The 19,875-nt window shown below is 47.0% G+C and overlaps 1 protein-coding gene across 13 annotated transcripts in view; it reads right to left on the bottom strand.

The window, feature by feature from the left end:
* Positions 1 to 19,875, bottom strand: part of C2CD5 (C2 calcium dependent domain containing 5) — a 224,110-nt gene that overhangs the window by 37,384 nt on the left and 166,851 nt on the right. For all 13 annotated transcript variants that reach the window (XM_038765549.1, XM_038765568.1, XM_038765585.1 and 10 more), the window contains 5 exons: positions 19,226 to 19,289; positions 16,264 to 16,325; positions 13,275 to 13,373; positions 12,116 to 12,205; positions 5,689 to 5,776 (listed from right to left, as the gene is read on the bottom strand). In XM_038765549.1, coding sequence (XP_038621477.1) covers positions 5,689 to 5,776; positions 12,116 to 12,205; positions 13,275 to 13,373; positions 16,264 to 16,325; positions 19,226 to 19,289 — 403 coding nt within the window. The remainder of the gene's footprint in view (positions 1 to 5,688; positions 5,777 to 12,115; positions 12,206 to 13,274; positions 13,374 to 16,263; positions 16,326 to 19,225; positions 19,290 to 19,875) is intronic.

Here is a 19,875-nt window from a genome sequence, read left to right as displayed (position 1 = left end):
CTCAGTTACCTCATCTGTAAAATGAGGAATGAGTATTTGAGCCCCATGTAGGATAGGAACTGTGTCCAACCCAATTCGCTTGTATCCACCCCAGCGCTTAATACAGTGCCTGGCACATAGTAAGTGCTTTAGAAATACCACAATTATTATTATTATATCAATGGTATTTATTGAGAGCTTACTGTGTGCAGAGGACTGTACTAAATCCTCTACATACAGTTTTCTACATTTTAATCTCATGATGGACAGAGAACGTGTCTACCAACTCTGTTTTGTTGTTGTATTATACTCTCCCAAGTGCTTAGTACAGTGCTCTGCACACAGTAAGTGCTCAATAAATACCACTGATTGACTGATTGACATGGCAGCTATTCTGGACTAAGAACTTTGAAAGGTAGCTTTTTTTTTTTCTCCAAATCCTGCAATTACCTCAACTATTTATTCCCCAATCTTAGATTCCCTTTTCCTTTGCTACCTAGCCCTGCTTGCCACTGTAACTTTTGAATGAGCTCAGACCACATCTCATTTTCTTATATGGTGTATTTCTTAGATAACTTTCACAGACAAAAATCCTAGAGTACCCTTTATTTACTTTTTTTATGGCAATTATTAAGCGCTTACTATGTGCAAAGCACTGTTCTAAGCGCTGGGGAGGTTACAAGGTGATCAGATTGTCCCATGGGGGGCTCACAGTTAAATCCCCATTTTACAGATGAGGGAACTGAGGCCCAGAGAAGTGAGGTGACTTGCCCAAAGTCACGCAGCTGACAGTTGGCGGAGCTGGGATTTGAACCCGTGACCTCCGACTCCAAAGCCCGGCCTCTTTCCACTGAACCACGCTGCTTTATTGAAATTAGTTCTAGAAAGGTGGAAGAAAAGTAAGGTATGTTCCCCCACATGTTTCCTAGAATATGCACCCTCTCGAACACGCTTTTGTTTTCAAATCCAGTTCTGGCAGAGAAGCATCTTTAATAATTGGCTGGTGGCTTAGCGGAAAGAGCCCGGGCTTGGGAGTCAGACATCATGGGTTCTAATCCCAGCTCTGCCGCTTGTCAGCTGCGTGATCTTGGGCAAGCCACTTCACTTCTCTGGGCCTCAGTGACCTCCTCTGTAAAATGGGGATGAAGACTGCGAGCCCCCCGTGGGACAACCTGATTACCTTGGTATCTTGCTTGGCACATAGTAAGCGCTTAACAAATACCAACATTGTTATTATTATTTACACTACATCCAAATCTGCCAACTCTGAACTTTCCATTGATGAACGAATCATCACTCCTCATAAAACCTCCTCACTCTTGGCTTCAAGGCTCTCCATCCCCTCGCCACCTCCTACCTCCCCTCCCTTCTATGTTTGTACGTATTTATTACTCTATTTATTTATTTATTTATTTTACTTGTACATATCTATTCCATTTCTTTTATTTTGTTAATATGTTTTGTTTTGTTCTCTGTCTCCCCCTTCTAGACTGTGAGCCCACTGTTGGGTAGGGACCATCTCTGTGTGTTGCCAACTTGGACTTCCCAAGCACTTAGTCCAGTGCTCTGCACACAGTAAGCGCTCAATAAATATGATTGATTGATTGATTGATTCTCTCCTTCTCCCTCCCAGCCCGCAACCTCCGCTCCTCCGCCGCTCATCTCCTCCCCGTTAGGCCTCGTTCTCGCCTGTCCCGCCGTCGACCCCCGGCCCACGTCCTCCCCCTGGCCCGGAATGCCCTCCCTCCTCACATCCACCAAGTTAGCTCTCTTCCTCCCTTCAAAGCCCTACTGAGAGCTCACCTCCTCCAGGAGGCCTTCCCATACTGAGCCCCCCCCCACTTTTTCCTCTCCTCCTCCCCATCCCCCCACCCTACCTCCTTCCCCTCCCCACAGCATTTGTATATATTTGTACAGATTTATTACTCTATTTTACTTGTACATATTTACTACTCTATTTTATTAAAGCTGTGCATATAGGTATAATTCTATTTATTCTGATGGTTTTGACACCCGTCTACATGTTTTGTCTTGCTGTCTGTCTCCCCCTCCTAGACTGTGAGCCCGCTGTTGGGTAGGGACCGTCTCTATCAGTTGCCGCCTTGTACTTCCCAAGCGCTTAGTCCAGTGCTCTGCACACAGTAAGCGCTCAATAAATACGATTGAATGAATGAATCCGATTCATTCCTCGGTTAATTGAGATTAGACAGTGGCATCAGAAACTCCCTCTAGACTTGTTGTGGGTAGGGAACGTATCTACCAACCCTTGTCCACTGTCTTCTCCCAAGAGCGCAGTCCATTGCTCTGCACAGTCAGCACTCAATAAATGCCTCTGATTGAGTGATCAGAATCAGAGGCCTAAAGGGACCCTAAAGGTTACCTAGTTCATCCGCTTCCTGCCTGAGACTTGTCCCTAAATCATAACAACTTCATTCATTCTTTCAGTCGTATTTATTGAGTGCTTCCCGTGTGTGGAGCACTGTACTAAGTGCTTGGGAGAGGACAATACAACAATAAATGGTGACATTCCCTGCTCACAATGAGCTCACAGTCTGGGCCGGGGGAGACCGACATCAATACAGATAAATAAAATGACAGATCTGGACATAAGCGGTGGGGGGCTGGGAAGGGGGAATGATAATAACAATAACAACGGCATTTATTAAGCGCTTACTATGTGCAAAGCACTGCTCTAAGCGCTGGGGAGGTTACAAGGTGATGAGGTTGTCATCATCATCATCAATCGTATTTATTGAGCGCTTACTAGGTGCAGAGCACTGTACTAAGCACTTGGGAAGTACAAGTTGGCAACATATAGAGACAGTCCCTACCCAACAGTGGGCTCACAGTCTAAAAGAGGTTGTCCCACAGGGGGCTCACAGTCTTCATCCCCACTTTCCAGATGAGGTAGCTGAGGCGCAGAGAAGTGAAGTGACTTGCCCAAAGTCCCACAGCTGACAATTGGCGGAGCCGGGATTTGAACCCATGACCTCTGACTCCAAAGCCCGGGCTCTTTCCACTGAGCCACGCTGCTCAGTGAAGAAGGGAAGAAAGGGAGTGAGTCAGGGGGACGCAGAAGGGAGTGGGAGATGAGGAAAAGCGGGGCTCAATCAGGGAAGGCCTCTTGGAGGAGATGGGCCTTCAATAAACCTTTGAAATGGGAGAGACTGTCTGTGGGATTAGAGGAGGGAAGGCAGCAGCGTGGAAGAGAAGCAGCGTGGCTCAGTGGAAAGAGCCCGGGCTTTGGAGTCAGAGGTCATGGGTTCGAATCCCAGCTCCGCCACATGTCTGCTGTATGACCTTGGGCAAGTCACTTAACTTCTCTGAGCCCCAGTGACCTCATCTGTAAAATGGGGATTAAGACTGTGAGCCCCACATGGGACAACCTGGTCACCTTGTATCCCCCCCAGCGCTTAGAAAAGTGCTTTGCACATAGTAAGCGCTTAACAAATGCCATCATTATTATTATTATTAAGGCATTCCAAACTCTAGACCATCAGCTCCTTGAGAGGAAGGAATGTGTCTACCAACTCTGTTGCATGGTCTTCTCCCAATGCTTAGTACAGCTCTCTGCACCCAGTAAGCACTCAATAACTACCCCTGATTGACTGATCCTCAAAATCTCCAGTGGCTACCAATCAACCTACGCATCAGGCAGAAACTCCTCACCCTGGGCTTCCAGGCTGTCCATCCATCCATCCCCTGGCCCCCTCCTCCCTCACCTCCCTTCTGTCCTTCTCCAGCCCAGCCCGCACCCTCCGCTCCTCCGCCGCCAATCTCCTCACCGTACCTCGCTCTCGCCTGTCCCACCATCAACCCCCGGCCCACGTCATCCCCCGGGCCTGGAATGCCCTCCTCCCTCTGCCCATCTGCCAAGCTAGCTCTCTTCCTCCCTTCAAGGCCCTACTGAGAGCTCACCTCCTCCAGGAGGCCTTCCCACACTCAGCCCCTTCCTTCCTCTCCCCCTCGTCCCTCTCTCCATCCCCCCATCTCACCTCCTTCCCTTCCCCACTGCACCTGTATAGATGTATATATGTTTGTACATATTTGTTACTCTATTTATTTAGTTAGTTTACTTGTACATATCTACTTTATTTATTTTATTTTGTTAGTAAGTTTCATTTTGTTCTCTTTCTCCCCCTTTTAGACTGTGAGCCCACTGTTGGGTAGGGACTGTCTCTATATGTTGCCAACTTGTACTTCCCAAGCGCTTAGTACAGTGCTCTGCACACAGTAAGCGCTCAATAAATATGATTGATTGATTGATTGATCGGAATTACAGGCCTATTTATTACTATTTATTTTGTTGATGTGCATATAGCTTTAATTCTATTTGTTCTGACGATTTTGACACCTGTCTACATGTTTCCTTTGGTTGTCTGTCTCCCCCTTCTAGACTGCGAGCCCGTTGTTGGGTAGGGACCGTCTCTATACGTTACCGACTTGTACTTCCCAAGAGCTTACTACGGTGCTCTGCACACAGCAAGTGCTCAATAAATACCACTGAATGAATGAATGAATGAAAAGGAGAGCCTGTGGTTTGTCCCTGGACAAGAACCTACTGGGCTTATAAACTCTGGAGTTTATAAGCACTTAGTACAGGGCTCTGCACACAGTAAGCGCTCAATAAATATGATTGATTGATTGATTGATTGATCGGAATTACAGGCCTATTTATTACTATTTATTTTGTTGATGTGCATATAGCTTTAATTCTATTTGTTCTGATGATTTTGACACCTGTCTACATGTTTCCTTTGGTTGTCTGTCTCCCCCTTCTAGACTGTGAGCCTGTTGTTGGGTAGGGACCGTCTCTATATGTTACCGACTTGTACTTCCCAAGAGCTTACTACGGTGCTCTGCACACAGTAAGTGCTCAATAAATACCACTGAATGAATGAATGAATGAAAAGGAAAGCCTGTGGTTTGTCCCTGGACAAGAACCTACTGGGCTTATAAACTCTGGAGTTTATAAGCACTTAGTACAGGGCTCTGCACACAGTAAGCGCTCAATAAATACGACTGAATGAATGAATGAATGAATGAAAAGGAAAGGCTGTGGTTTGTCCCTGGACAAGAACCTACTGGGCTTATAAACTCTGGAGTTTATAAGCACTTAGTACAGGGCTCTGCACACAGTAAGCGCTCAATAAATACGACTGAATGAATGAATGAATGAAAAGGAAAGCCTGTGGTTTGTCCCTGGACAAGAACCTACTGGGCTTATAAACTCTGGAGTTTATAAGCACTTAGTACAGGGCTCTGCACACAGTAAGTGCTCAATAAATACGACTGAATGAATGAATGAATGAAAAGGAAAGCCTGTGGTTTGTCCCTGGACAAGAACCTACTGGGCTTATAAACTCTGGAGTTTATAAGCACTTAGTACAGGGCTCTGCACACAGTAAGCGCTCAGTAAATACGATTGAATAAATGAATAAACCTCAGGCTGGGAGCTTGTCGTGGGCAGGGAATGTGTCCAATTATTCTTCCATTGTCCTCTGCCAAGCACTTAGTGCTTTGAACACTGTACGTGCTTGGTAAATGTGACTGAGTGAATGAATCGCACGCGTCTCCCAGCTCTGTTGCGCTGCCCTCTCCCAAGCGCTTCGCCCAGCGCTCTGCACACAGTGGGCGCTCAATAAATGCCGCTGGCCGACGGATTAAAAAAAGGAGGTGAATCGGGCAGCCCTCTCTGGAGGGGCTTACCTGTCTGCAGTGATTTGTCGGTGTTACTTTTAACAGTCTGCAAAGCTTGATGTTTGTCGAACGTGATGGCGACGGCGGTAACTGTGACCTAGGATGGGCACAGGGAGAGAGAGAGAGAGAGATGACGTTGGCTTCCAGGCCAAGGCTACAAGCAGAGCTAGTTATGATAATAATAATGATGATGGCATTTGTTAAGCGCTTACTACGTGCGAAGCACTGTTCTAAGCAGATACAAGGTGATCAGGTTGTCCCACGGGGAGCTGACAGTCTTCATCCCCATTCTCCAGATGAGGTCACTGAGGCTCAGAGAAGTGAGGTGACCTGCCCAAAGTCACACAGCTGACAAGTGGCGGAGCCGGGATTAGAACCCACGACCTCTGACTCTACTCCCTTCCCCTCCCCACAGCACTTGTGTATATCTGTACATATTTATTACTCTATCTTATTAATGATGTGTATATTATTATTATAGCATGGCTCAGTGGAAAGAGCCTGGGCTTTGGAGTCAGAGGTCATGGGTTCAAATCCCAGCTCCGCCAACTGACAGCTGTGTGACTTTGGGCAGGTCACTTCACTTCTCTGAGCCTCAGTTACCTCATCTGTAAAATGGGGGTGGAGAATGTGAGCCCCCCCCGTGGGGCAACCTGATCACCTTGTAACCTCCCCTGCGCTTCGAACAGTGCTTTGCACATAGTAAGCGCTTAATAAATGCTATCATTATTATTATTATTATTACATAGCTATAATTCTATTTCTCTATTTTGATCATATTGACGCTTGTCTACTTGTTTTGATGTCTGTCTCCCCCTTGTGAGCCTGTTGTTGGGTAGGGACCGTCTCTAGATGTTGCCGACTTGTACTTCCCAAGCGCTTAGTCCAGTGCTCTGCACACAGTAAGCGCTCAGTAAATACGATTGAATGAATGAGTCCCCGGGGACGGAGAAGCCGAGGCCCCTCCGCCCGCCCACTACCCACCTCCCCGTCCTTCCCTCCGCCCTGCTGCTCATTCCCACGGTTTCTTCAACCAGCTCCCACCTGACTGTTCCCTCCTTCTCCCACCCACCAGGGACGGCCCTGAGGGCGGGGATTGTGTCTACTCATTCTTGCTGGGCTCTCCCTACTGCTCAGTACAGTGCTCGCTCCCGGCTCCGCCACTTGTCTGCTGTGTGACCTTGGGCAAGCCACGTAACTTCTCTGTGCCTCAGTGACCTCATCTGTAAAATGGGGATGAAGACTGTGAGCCCCATGTGGGACAACCTGATCGCCTTGTATCCCCCCAGCACTTAGAACAGTGCTTTGCACATAGTAAACGCTTAACAAATGCCATTATTATTATTATTATTATTATTATTATTATTATTATTTTAACCCAGCCCACAAACTCCACTCCTCTGGAGCCGCTAGGCTTCTCACTGGGCCTCCATCTCTTCCGTCTCGTCACCGACCCCTGGCCCATGTCCTGCCTCCGACCTGGAAAGCCCTCCCTCCTAACATCCCACAGACAATGACTCTTCCCACCTTCAAAGCCTTACTGAAGGCTCACCTCCTCCAAGAGGCCTTCCCAGACTAAGCCCCCCATTTCCTCATCAATCAATCAATCAATCAATCGCATTTATTGAGCGCTTACTGTGTGCAGAGCACTGTACTTAGCGCTTGGGAAGGACAAGTTGGCAACATATAGAGACGGTCCCTACCCAACAGTGGGCTCACAGTCTAGAAGGGGGAGACAGAGAACAAAACCAAACATATTAACAAAATAAAATAAATAGAATAGATATGTACAAGTAAAATAAATAAATAAATAAATAGAGTAATAGAGTCATCTCCGACTCCCTTCTGCGTCACCCTGACTTGCTCCCTTTATCCATCCCTCTGCCCAGCCCCACCTCACTGTCTCTATATGTTGCCAACTTGTACTTCCCAAGCGCTTAGTACAGTGCTCTGCACACAGTAAGTGCTCAATAAATACGATTGATGATGATGATGATGTCCATATCTGTCATTTATTCACTTCTATTCATGTCTGTCTCCTCCTCTTGACAGTCAGCTCATTGTGGGCAGGCAATGTGTCCGTTATATTGTTCTCCTGTCCTCTCCCAAGTGCTCACTACTGTGCTCTGCGTGCATCAGAGAAGCAGTGTGGCTTACTGGAAAGAGCCTGGGCTTTGGAGTCAGAGGTCATGGGTTCAAATCCCGGCTCCACCAATTGTCAGCTGGGTGACTTTGGGCAAGTCACTTCACTTCTCTGGGCCTCAGTTCCCTCATCTGGAAAATGGGGATGAAGACTGTGAGCCCCCCGTGGGACAACCTTATCACCTTGTAACCTCCCCAGAGCTTAGAACAGTGCTTTGCACAGTAAGTGCTTAGTTATTGCCATTATTATTATTATTAAGCGCTCAGTGAATACAATTGACTGACTGACAGCCTTTGACAATTGACAGCCTCCTTCCTCTCCCCCTTGTCCCCCTCTCCGTCTCTCCCATCTTACCTCCTTCCCTTCCCCACAGCACCTGTATATATGCATGTATGTTTGTACATATTTATTACTCATTTATTTATTTATTTTACTTGTACATAGCTATTCTATTTATTTTATTTTGTTAATATGTTTGGTTTTGTTCTCTGTCTCCCCCTTCTAGACTGTGAGCCCACTGTTGGGTAGGGACTGTCTCTATATGTTGCCAACTTGTACTTCCCAAGCACTTAGTACAGTGCTCTGCACACAGTAAGCGCTTAATAAATACAATTGATTGATTGATTGATTAAAACTTTGTCTCCTCCCACTCTCACTTCTTTCGCTCCTAGCTCAGCTCCCATTTCTCCTTTCCTTCCTCCCTTGGTCACCTCCCCGGCTCTCTGCTTATTTGGCGGCTGGCAGAGGAAAAGTCTGCTGTGTGAAGGAGAGCACGTGGAAAATGGCGAAGTGAAGCAGGTTGGCGCCCTCAAAATAATAACAATAATAATAATAATGGCATTTATTAAGCACTTACTATGTGCAAAGCACAGTTCTAAGCACTGGGGGGATACAAGGTGATCAGGTTGTCTCACATGGGGCTCACAGTCAATCTCCATTTTACAGATGAGGGAACTGAGGCCCAGAGAAGTGACTTGCCCAAAGTCACACAGCTGATAAGTGGCGGAGCCAGGATTTGAACCCATGACCTCTGACTCCAAAGCCCAGGCTCTTTTCCCTCTTCCTCTTTCCTCTCCCCCTCGTCCCCCTCTCCATCCCCCTCATCTTACCTCCTTCCCTTCCCCACAGCACCTGTATATATGTATATATGTTTGTACATATTTATTACTCTATTTATTTATTTATTTTACTTGTACATATCTATTCTATTTATTTTATTTTGTTAGTATGTTTGGTTTGGTTCTCTGTCTCCCCCTTTTAGACTTTGAGCCCACTATTGGGTAGGGACTGTCTCTATATGTAGCCAACTTGTACTTCCCAAGCGCTTAGTACAGTGCTCTGCACACAGTAAGCGCTCAATAAACATGATTGATTGATTGATTGATTTCCACTGGGCCACGCTGCTTCTCTAATAACAATGATTTCATTTGTTAAGCACTTACTACGTGCCAAGCACTGTTCTAAGCGCTGGGAAGGATACAAGGTGATCAGGTTGTCCCACGTGGGGCTTACTGTCTTAATCCCCATTATACAGATGAGGGAACTGAGGCCCAGAGAAGGGACTTGCCCAAAGTCACCCAGCTGACAACTGGCAGAGTGGGAATTTGAACCCATGACCTCTGACTCCCAAGCCTGGGCTCTTTCCACTGAGTCACGCTGCTTCTCTAGAGACTGACCAGATTCAGTCAGTACTAACGTGAGAACAGGTGGAATTTTGGCCGGACCCGCCTTTCCGAATCGTCTCAGTCGCACAGATCATAATAATAATAATAATGGCATTTGTTAAGCGCTTACTATGTGCAGAGCACAGTTCTAAGCGCTGGGGGGGATACAAGGTGATCAGGTTGTCCCACGTGGGGCTCACAGTCTTAATCCCCATTTTACAGATGAGGGAACTGAGGCTCAGAGAAGTGAAGTGACTTGCCCAAGGTCACACAGCAGACATATGGCGGAGCTGGGATTCGAACCCATGACCTCTGACTCCAAACCTGCTGTGTGCAGAGTGCTGTACTAAGTGCTTGGGAGAGTACGGTAGAATAATAAACAGACATATTCCCAGCCCACAACGAGCTGACAGTCTAGAAGGGGGCTGACAGACATGAACATTGTGTCTGCTGTGTGACCGTGGGCAAGTCGCTTCACTTCTCTGGGCCTCAGTTACCTCACCTGTAAAATGGGGATTAAGACTGTGAGCCCCATGTGGGACAATTTAATCCCCTTGTATCCCCCCACAGCGCTCAGAACAGTGCTCTGCACATAGTAAGTGCTTAACAAATAATAATGTGGGCATTTGTTAAGGGCTTACTATGTGCAAAGCACTGTTCTAAGCGCTGGGGGGGCAGGGTGCTACAAAGTGATCAGGTTGTCCCACGTGGGGCTCACAGTTTTCATCCCCATTTTCCAGATGAGGGAACTGAGGCTCAGAGAAATGAAGTGACTTGCCCAAGGTCACACAGCAGACATGTGGCAGAGCCGGGATTCGAACCCATGACCTCTGACTCCAAAGCCCGGGCTCTTTCCACTGGGCCACACTGCTTCTTTATGCCATCATTACTATTATTATTATTTTTAAATATTACTCTATTTATTTATTTTACTTGTACATATTTATTCTATTTATTTTATTCTGTTAATATGTTTGGTTTTGTTCTCTGTCTCCCCCTTCTAGACTGTGACCCCGCTGTTGGGTAGGGACCGTCTCTATATGTTGCCAACTTGGACTTCCCAAGCGCTTAGTCCAGTGCTCTGCACACAGTAAGCGCTCAATAAATACGATTGAATGAATGAACAGAAATAAATAAATGACAGCTATGGACATAAGTGGCGTGGGGCTGGGAGGGGGGATGAATAAACGGAGCAAGTCAGATGCAGAAGGGAGTGGGAGACGATGAAAAGTGGGGCTTAGTCAGGGAAGGCCTCTTGGAGGAGATGGGCCTTCAGGAAGGCTTTGAAGAAGGGGAGAGGAATTGTCTGTCGGATTTGAGGACGGAGGACGTTATCTTAGGCCTGGCCCAATATACTTCCTCAACTGGCATAAATGAGCCCATCAGCTCTTCATGGGCAGGGAATGTATTTGCCAACTCTGCGTACTATACTCTTCTAAGCAGCGTGGCTCAGTGGAAAAGAGCCCGGGCTTTGGAGTCAGAGGTCATGGGTTCAAATCCCAGCTCCACCAGCTGTCAGCTGTGTGACTTTGGGCAAGTCACTTGACTTCTCTGGGCCTCAGTTCCCTCATCTGGAATATGGGGATGAAGACTGTAAGCCCCACGTGGGACAACCTGATCACCTTGTATCCTCCCCAGTGCTTAGAACAGTGCTTTGCACATAGTAAGCGCTTAATAAATGCCACCATTATTATTATTATTATTCTCTGTGCCTTAGTTACCTCATCTGTAAAATGGGGATCAAGACTGTGAGCTTCACGTGGGACAACCTTGTAACCTCCCCAGCGCTTAGAACAGTACTTTGCACATAGTAAGCACTTAATAAATGCCATTATTATTATTATCATTATTCTTATTATTATTATTAAGCACTCAGACCACTCTGCACACTGTAAGCGCTCAATAAATACCACTGAAGATGATGCTAATTGCACTATATTTCCCTCTCCCAAGCGCTTAGTACAGTGCTCTGCACATAGTGAGCATTCACTAAATACCACCGATTGATCAACCTAAGGTTGTAGTGGGCGGGGAACGTGTCTACCACCTCTGTTATCTCGTACTCGCCCAAGCACTTAGTATAGCACTCTGCATACAGTAAGCATGCAATCAATTCATTCAATCGTATTTATGGAGCGCTTACTGTGTGCACAGCACTGTACTTAGCGCTTATAATAATAATAATGGCATTTATTATGCACTTACTATGTGTGAAGCACTGTTCTAAGCGCTGGGGAGGTTACAAAGTGACCAGGTTGTCCCACTGGGGGCTCACAGTCTTAATCCCCCCATTTGACAGATGAGGTAACAGAAGCCCAGAGAAGTGAAGTGACTTGCCCAAGGTCACACAGCTGACAATTGGCGGAGCCTGGATTTGAACCCATGACCTCTGACTCCAAAGCCCGGGCTCTATACCGTTGACCGGCTGATCCGACAAACTGCTTTAAACAAGTAGAGTTGAAATGCTTAGCATAATGCTTTGCACCGATTAAGCACTCAGTAAATAACGACTGAATGAATGCCAAGCCCTTAAACCACTTGAATCTTAAGCTACAATGATTATGATTCACAGAGAAGGCCAAATCAGAGGGCCGAGATAACGGGGAGGAATTCAAGGAACCTCAGTTACCTGGATTAATTCATCTTCAGGAAGAGCTACCGTGAAATTCACATGGCATAGGCAGCAGGGAATCATGGAGCGAAGCTTAAAATACAGGCTCTGTGAAAGAGAAAAAATAGAAATAGAAAAATCAAACAGAGTGTCGCTAGGAAGGGAGGTTTTAGCTTGTGAAAAACATTCAAAATGTACCTGTCCACAACAAAAAAAGGAGATGAAAAAGCTTGTGGCTAGGCTGCCGGAACTACCAAACGCGACGTTAGGAAATGAGAGCTGTTCATGACTCCTTCAAAAATATTTACAGATTGCTTTATGAAACTCGATAAACTCTAAAATTGTGGAATTGTCTCTCTATCTATATATCAAGAAGCAGCATGACCTAGTGGAAAGAACACGGGCCTGGGATTCACCTGGCTTTTAATCCCGGCGCTGCCAGGAGTCTGCTGTGTGACCTTGGGCAGGTCACTTAACCTCTCTGTGCCTCAGTTACCTCATCCATAAAATGGGGATTAAATACTACTCTCTCCTATTTAGGCCGTCCACATGGGACAGGAAATGTTTCCGACCTAACTCGTATCTACCCTGGTGTTTAGAACAGTGCTTGGCACATAGCAGTGTGGCTTAGTGGAAAGAGCCCGGGCTTTGGTGTCAGAGGTCAGGGGTTCAAATCCTGGCTCTGCCAATTGTCAGCTGTGTGACTTTGGGCAAGTCACTTCACTTCTCTGGGCCTCAGTTCCCTCATCTGTAAAATGGGGATTAAGACTGTGAGCTCCCCATGGGACAACCTGATCACCTTGAAACCTCCCCAGCGCTTAGAACAGTGCTTTGCACATAGTAAGCGCTTAATAAATGCCATTATTATTATTATTATTATTAGTAGTAGTAGTAGTAGTAGTAGTAGTAGTAGTAGTAAGTGCTCAACAAGTACGATAATTAATAATAGCTTGAAATGGGAGCATAAGACATATGAAGGAGCGTAACCTGATCACCTTGTATCCTCCCCAGCGCTTAGAACAGTGCTCTGCCCATAGTAAGCGCTTACCAAATACCATCATCATCATCATTACGGTTTTACCTCCTTTACGAGTCTTTGGGAGACTTCCCTAGAAATTATCCTCGGAAATCCCGGGCCCGCGGTTTTGTGAGAGAATTAGGCAGGGGAAGGTCTTACCTTCAGCAGATTCTCACAGAGGTCATTGAAGTTCTTGTTAAGGGTCTGATTCGTCAAATTAATATTGCTTAACCTGGATACTCTAACCGAGGTGAACATCTGAACGGAAGACAGAAACGGAAGAAGACTTTGTCATCTGAAATCTCGAATGCTGTGATTCAGGCGATAGGGCCGCACCAGAAGAAAACTTCACCTTGCCATCCCCTGGCCCCCTCCTCCCTCCCCTCCCTTCTGTCCTTCTCCAGCCCAGCCCGCACCCTCGGCTCCTCCGCCGCTAATCTCCTCACCATTAGGCCTCGTTCTCGCCCGTCCCGCCATCGACCCCCGGCCCGCGTCCTCCCCCGGGCCCGGAATGCCCTCCCTCCACACATCCGCCAAATTATTTCTCTTCCTTCCTTCAAAGCCCTACTGAGAGCTCACCTCCTCCGGGAGGCCTTCCCACACTGAGCCCCTCCTTTTCCTCTGCTCCTCCTCTCCTCCCCATCCTCTGCCCTACCCGTTTCCCCTCCCCACAGCACTTGTGTATATGTGTACATATTTATGACTCTATTTTATTAATGATGTATATATAGCTATAATTCTGTTGACTTTGATGGTATTGACACCTATTTGTTTTGCTGTTTGTCTCCCCCTTCTAGACTGTGAGCCCATTGTTGGGTAGGGACTGTATTTATATGTGGCCAAACTGTACTTTCCAAGTGCTTAGTCCACTGCTCTACACACAGTAAGTGCTCAATAAATACGGCTGACTGAATGAATGAACCGTAACGCTTGGTAACCGTAACGCTTCAAGCGCTTAGTACAGTGCTCTGCACACAGTAAGCGCTCAATAAATACGACAATGAAACGTCAGATGTGGCACTGGGAATGAAACGAGAAGACATGGAATCTAAGGATCTACCTGGCTACCGACCGCTGGAATAATAATAATAATGATAATAATAATAATAATAATAATGGCATTTGTTAAGCACTTACTATGTGCAAAGTACTGTTCTAAGCTCTGGGGGGGATACAAGGTGATCAGGTTGTCCCACGTGGGGCTCACAGTCTTAATCCCCATTGTTCAGATGAGGTAAATTAGGTTCAGAGAAGTGAAATGACTTGCCCAAGGTCACACAGCAGACATGTGGTGGAGCCGGGATTAGAACCCATGACCTCTGACTCCCAAGCCCGGGCTCTTTCCACTGAGCCAGGCTGCTTCTCGAATACCAATCGAAGGCCGGTCCCGCGTATTCAAATCTGACACGGATGCCCATCTGTTCATTCATTCATTCATTCAATCGTATTTATTGAGCACTTACTGTGTGCAGAGCACTTTACTAAGTGCTTGGGAAGTACAAGTTGGGAACATATAGAGACAGTCCCTACGCAACAGTGGGCTCACAGTCTAGACATCTGTGACATCACTGGATCACGAATGTGGCGTGTAATTCAGCAGTACAAGTTCGATTGTATTAAACTTGACTGTCAGCTCGTGGTGGGCAGGGAATGTGGCTGTTTTATTGTTGCAGTGTACTCTCCCAAGCGCTTAGGACAGGGTCTGCACACAGTAAGCGCTCAATGAGCATGACCGAATCGATAAATTCATTCATTCAATTGTATTTATTGAGCGCTTACTGTGTGCAGAGCACTGTACTAAGCACTTGGGAAGTCCAAGTTGGCAACATATAGAGACGGTCCCTACCCAACAGCGGGCTCAGAGTCTAGAAGGGGGAGACGGGTGACAAAAAAAAACATATTAACAAAATAAAATAAATAGAATAGTAAATATGTACAAGTAAAATAGAGTAATAAATCTGTACAAACATATATACAGGGGCTGTGGGGAGGGGAAGGAGGTATGGGGTGGGAGAGGAAGGAGGGGGCTCAGTCTGGGAAGGCCTCCTGGAGGAGGTGAGCTCTCAGTAGGGCCTTGAAGGGAGGAAGAGAGCTAGCTTGGCGGATGGGCAGAGGGATTGGGGGCATTTCAGGCCCGGGGGATGACGTGGGCTGGGGGTCGACGGCGGGACGGGCGAGAACGAGGCCTAACGGGGAGGAGATTAGTGGCGGAAGAGCGGAGGGTGCGGGCTGGGCTGGAGAAGGACAGAAGGGAGGTGAGGGAGGAGGGGGCCAGGGGATGGACAGCCTGGAAGCCCAGGGTGAGGAGTTTTTCCCTGATGCGTAGGTTGGTTGGTAGCCACTGGAGATTTCTGAGGAAAATTTTTCTCATTTTTGATAAATGAGAAGCAGCAAGAGCAGGGGTTTGGGACTCTAATCCACTTGCCTGCTGCGTGACACTGGGCAAGTCATTTCACTTCTCTGGGCCTCAGTTCCCTCATCTGTAATAATAATACTAAGGATGAAAAACACGATTTTTTAAATGGTATCCATTAGGCCCTTTCTACCTCCATTCATTCAGTCGTATTTATTGAGCACTTGTTGTGTGCAAAGCACTGTACTAAGCGCTTGGGAACAACGGTATAACAACAAACAGACACAATCTCCGCCCATAACGAGCTCACAGTCTAGATGGAGGGGACAGACATTAATATAAATGAATAAATAGATAAATAAACTACAGACACATGCAGGTATATACATCTGGGCTGTGGGTCTGGGAGGGAGGATGAATGATAATAATGATAATAACGATGGCATGTATTAAGCGCTTACTATGTGCAAAGCACTGTTCTAAGCGCTGGGGAGGTTACAAGGTGATCAGGTTGTCCCACGGGGGGCTCACAGTCTTAGTCCCCATTTTCCAGATGAGGTCACTGAGGCCCAGAGAAGTGAAGTGACTTGCCCAAAGTCACACAGCTGACAACAGGAGGCCCCATCTGTAAAATGGGTATTGAGAGTTTGAGCCCACGTGGGACAACCTGATTACCTCATATCCTCCCTCCCCCAGCGCTTAGAACAGTGCTTGGCATGTAGTAAGCGCTGAACAAGTACCATAACTATTATTACTTATTAATATTAAGAAATACAATTGAATGAGTTGTTTTACCTGTATTTCCGACGTCCAGTTATTTATGCCAGGCATAATTTCGGTGTTACAGCTATAAAAGCCTGCCAAAAAAAGAAAACAGACTGTATTGGTGGCATGCAATAAGCTCTATATGGAGAGAGAAAATGATTCTGCTGATGTCAAGCTGGTCAGAAATAGAGGAACGTTTTCTTTTTTCCCCAAGTCCCGGCAGCACCAGTCGACGGGAAACTCCTCGAGGGCAGGGATGGCGTCTCACCAAGTCACTTGTGTCCTCTCCCAAGCACTTAGTGGAGTGCCCTTCACACGGCAACCTGGAAACTCCTGGTGGGCAGGGATCAGGTAATAATAATAATGGCATTTATTAAGCACTTACTATGTGCAAAGCACTGTACTAAGCGCTGGGGAGGTAACAAGATGATCATGTTGTCCCATGGGGGGCTCACACTGAGGCACAGAGAAGTGAAGTGACTTGCCCAAAGTCACACAGCTGACAATTGGTGGAGCCGGGATTTGAACCCCTGACCTCTGACTCCAAAGCCCGGGCTCTTTCCACTGAGCCACGCTGCTTCCCCATTGTATTGATGTCTGTCTCGCCCCCTCTAGACTGTGAGCTCGTTGTGGGCAGGGATTGTCCCTCTTTATTGCCATCTTGTACTTTCCCAAGCGCTTAGTACAGTGCTCTACTCACACAAAGCGCTCAATAAATACGATTGAATGAATGACTGAATGCCCTAATTGACTTGTACCTACCGCAGAGCTTAGAACAGTGTCTGACACATAGGAAGCACCTATCATATAACCAACAAACCCACCAATAATAATAATAATGATGGAATTTATTAAGCGCTTACTATCAATCAATCATATTTATTGAGCGCTTACTGTGTGCAGAGCACTGTCCTAAGCGCTTGGGAAGTCCAAGTTGGCAACATATAGAGACGGTCCCTACCCAACAGTGGGCTCACAGTCTAGAAGGGGGAGACAGAGATCAAAATCAAACATATTAACAAAATAAAATAAATAGAATAGATATGTACAAGTAAAATAAATAAATAGAGTAATAAATATTTACAAACACATATATACAGGTACTATGTACAAAGCACTGTTCTAAGCACTGGGGAGGTTATAAGGTGATCAGGTTGTCCCACGGGGGGCTCACAGTCTTCAACCCCATTTGACAGATGAGGGAACTGAGGCCCAGAGAAGTGAAGTGACTTGCCCAAAGTCACAAAGCTCACAATTGGCGGAGACGGGATTTGAACCCATGACCTCTGACTCTAAAGCCGGGGCTCTCTCCACTGAGCCACGCTGCTTCTCTAACCCACTGGCAGTGTCCATCTGTCTGGCTGGATCTGCCTTTCGCTTCCTCCAACGAGCTTCCCGGGCGCGATTCCTTCCCGGCACTCCAGGCCGGTCCCGGCTCTCTAGACGGAATCTCGTTGTGGGCAGGGAATATGTCTTCTTATTGCTCTACTGTCCTCTCCCAAAGCGCGTAGTCCAATGCCCTGCACACAGTGAGCGCTCAGTAGATACGACTGATCGACTGAATGAATTTCATTCATTCATTCATTCAATCGTACTGATTGAGCGCTTACTGTGTGCGGAGCACTGGACTAAGCGCTTGGAAAGTACAAGTCGGCAACATATAGAGACGGTCCCTACCCAACAACGGGCTCACAGTCTAGAAGGGAATGAATGAATGGCAGCTGCCCGGCTAATAATAATGATAATAATGGTATTTGTTAAGCGCTTACTATGTACAAAGCGCTGTTCTAAGCGCTGGGGAGGATACAAGGTGATCAGGTTATCCCATGTGGGGCTCACAGTCTTCATCCTCATTTTACAGATGAGGTCACTGAGGCCCAGAGAAGTGAAGTGACTTGGCCAAAGTCACCCAGCTGACAATTGACGGAGCCGGGATTTGAACCCATGACCTCTGACTCCCAAGCCCGGGCTCTTTCCACTGAGCCACGCTGCTTCTCTAACCCTCCTACTAACACTCTAACTAACTTCTGCTACGCTCCCTTCCCCCTTCACAGCCTGGGTTCTAACCCCGGCTCCGCCACTTGTCAGCTGGGTGACCTTGGGCAAGTCACTTCACTTCTCTGGGCCTCAGTTCCCTCATCTGGAAAATGGGGATGAAGACTGGGAGCCCCTCGTGGGACAGGGACTGGGTCCAACTGGTCAACTTGTATCTACCCCAGCGCTTAGAACAGTGCTTGGGACATAATAAGTGCTGATAATGATGATGATGATCATCAATCGTATTTAGTGAGCGCTTACTGTGTGCAGAGCACTGTACTAAGCGCTTGGGAAGTACAAATGATGATGATGATGGTATTTGTTACGCACTTACTATGTGCCAGGCACTGTACTAAGCGCTGGGGTGGATACAAGCAAATCGAGTTGGACACAGTTCCTGTCCCACTTAAGGCTCTCGGTCCCAATCCCCATTTCCCCGATGAGGTAACTGAGGCGCAGAGAAGTGAAGTGACTTGCCCAAGGTCACACAGCAGACAAGTGGCGGAGCCGGGGGCTTAACAAGTTCCATCTCTAATAATAATAATAATAATGATGATGGCATTAAGCGCTTACTATGTGCGAAGCACTGTTCTAAGTACTGGGGGGGATACAAGGCGATCAGGTTGTCCCACGTGGGGCTCACCGTCTTCATCCCCATTTTACAGATGAGGGAACTGAGGCCCAGAGAAGTTAAGTGGCTTGCTCAAGGTCACCCAGCTGACGAGTGGCGGAGCCGGGATTCGATTCGAACCCATGACCTCTGACTCCCAAGCCCGGGCTCTTTCCACTGAGCCACGCTGCTTCTCTAGACTGTGAGCTCACTGTCGGCAGGGAATGTCACTGCTTACTGTTGCACCGAACTTTCCCAAGCGCTTAGCACAGCTGTCCGCACGCAGTGCGCGCTCAATAAATACGATTGAATGAATAATTATTACGAATTTTTCTTTATTATTACCTGCTGGCGGGGGGACATCTGTGAGCAGGGAGTGGACGTCGTCCATGGCGTCCGTGTCGTCTATCTGGAAGGAACGCCACAGTTAAAACTCGGAAACACGTCCACAATCCTACACGTTATGGAAGGGGAGGGTGTGGAGAAGCAGCGTGGCTCAGTGGAAAGAGCCCGGGCTTTGGAGTCAGAGGTCATGGGTTCAAATCCCAGCACCACCACATGTCTGCTGTGTGACCTTGGGCAAGTCATGTCACTTCTCTGGGCCTCAGTTCCCTCATCTGGAAAATGGGGATGAAGACAGTGAGCCCCACGTGGGACAACCTGACTACCTTGTATCTACCCCAGTGCTTAGAGTAGTGCTTTGCACCTAGTAAGCGCTTAACAAATACCAACATTATTATTATTATTATTATTATTATTATTATTATTATCTCACGACGGGATCACGAAGAAGTTTCCCTCTAGACTGGAAGCTCGTTGTGGGCAGGGAATGTGTCTGCTTATTGTTATACTGTCCTCCCCCAAGTGCCTAGTACAGTGCTCTGCACACAGTAAGTGCTCAATAATTATGATTGCAGATTGTATCCACCCAGTGCTTAATAGAACAAATACCACAATTATTATTATTATTATTGGAATTCTGAAAACATTCATTC

Source organism: Tachyglossus aculeatus, chromosome 2 (genome assembly GCF_015852505.1).
Source record: "Tachyglossus aculeatus isolate mTacAcu1 chromosome 2, mTacAcu1.pri, whole genome shotgun sequence".
In the NCBI taxonomy this organism is placed as follows: domain Eukaryota; kingdom Metazoa; phylum Chordata; class Mammalia; order Monotremata; family Tachyglossidae; genus Tachyglossus; species Tachyglossus aculeatus.
Note: the sequence above shows the minus strand (reverse complement) of the source record. Positions and strands in the feature narration are given on the sequence as shown.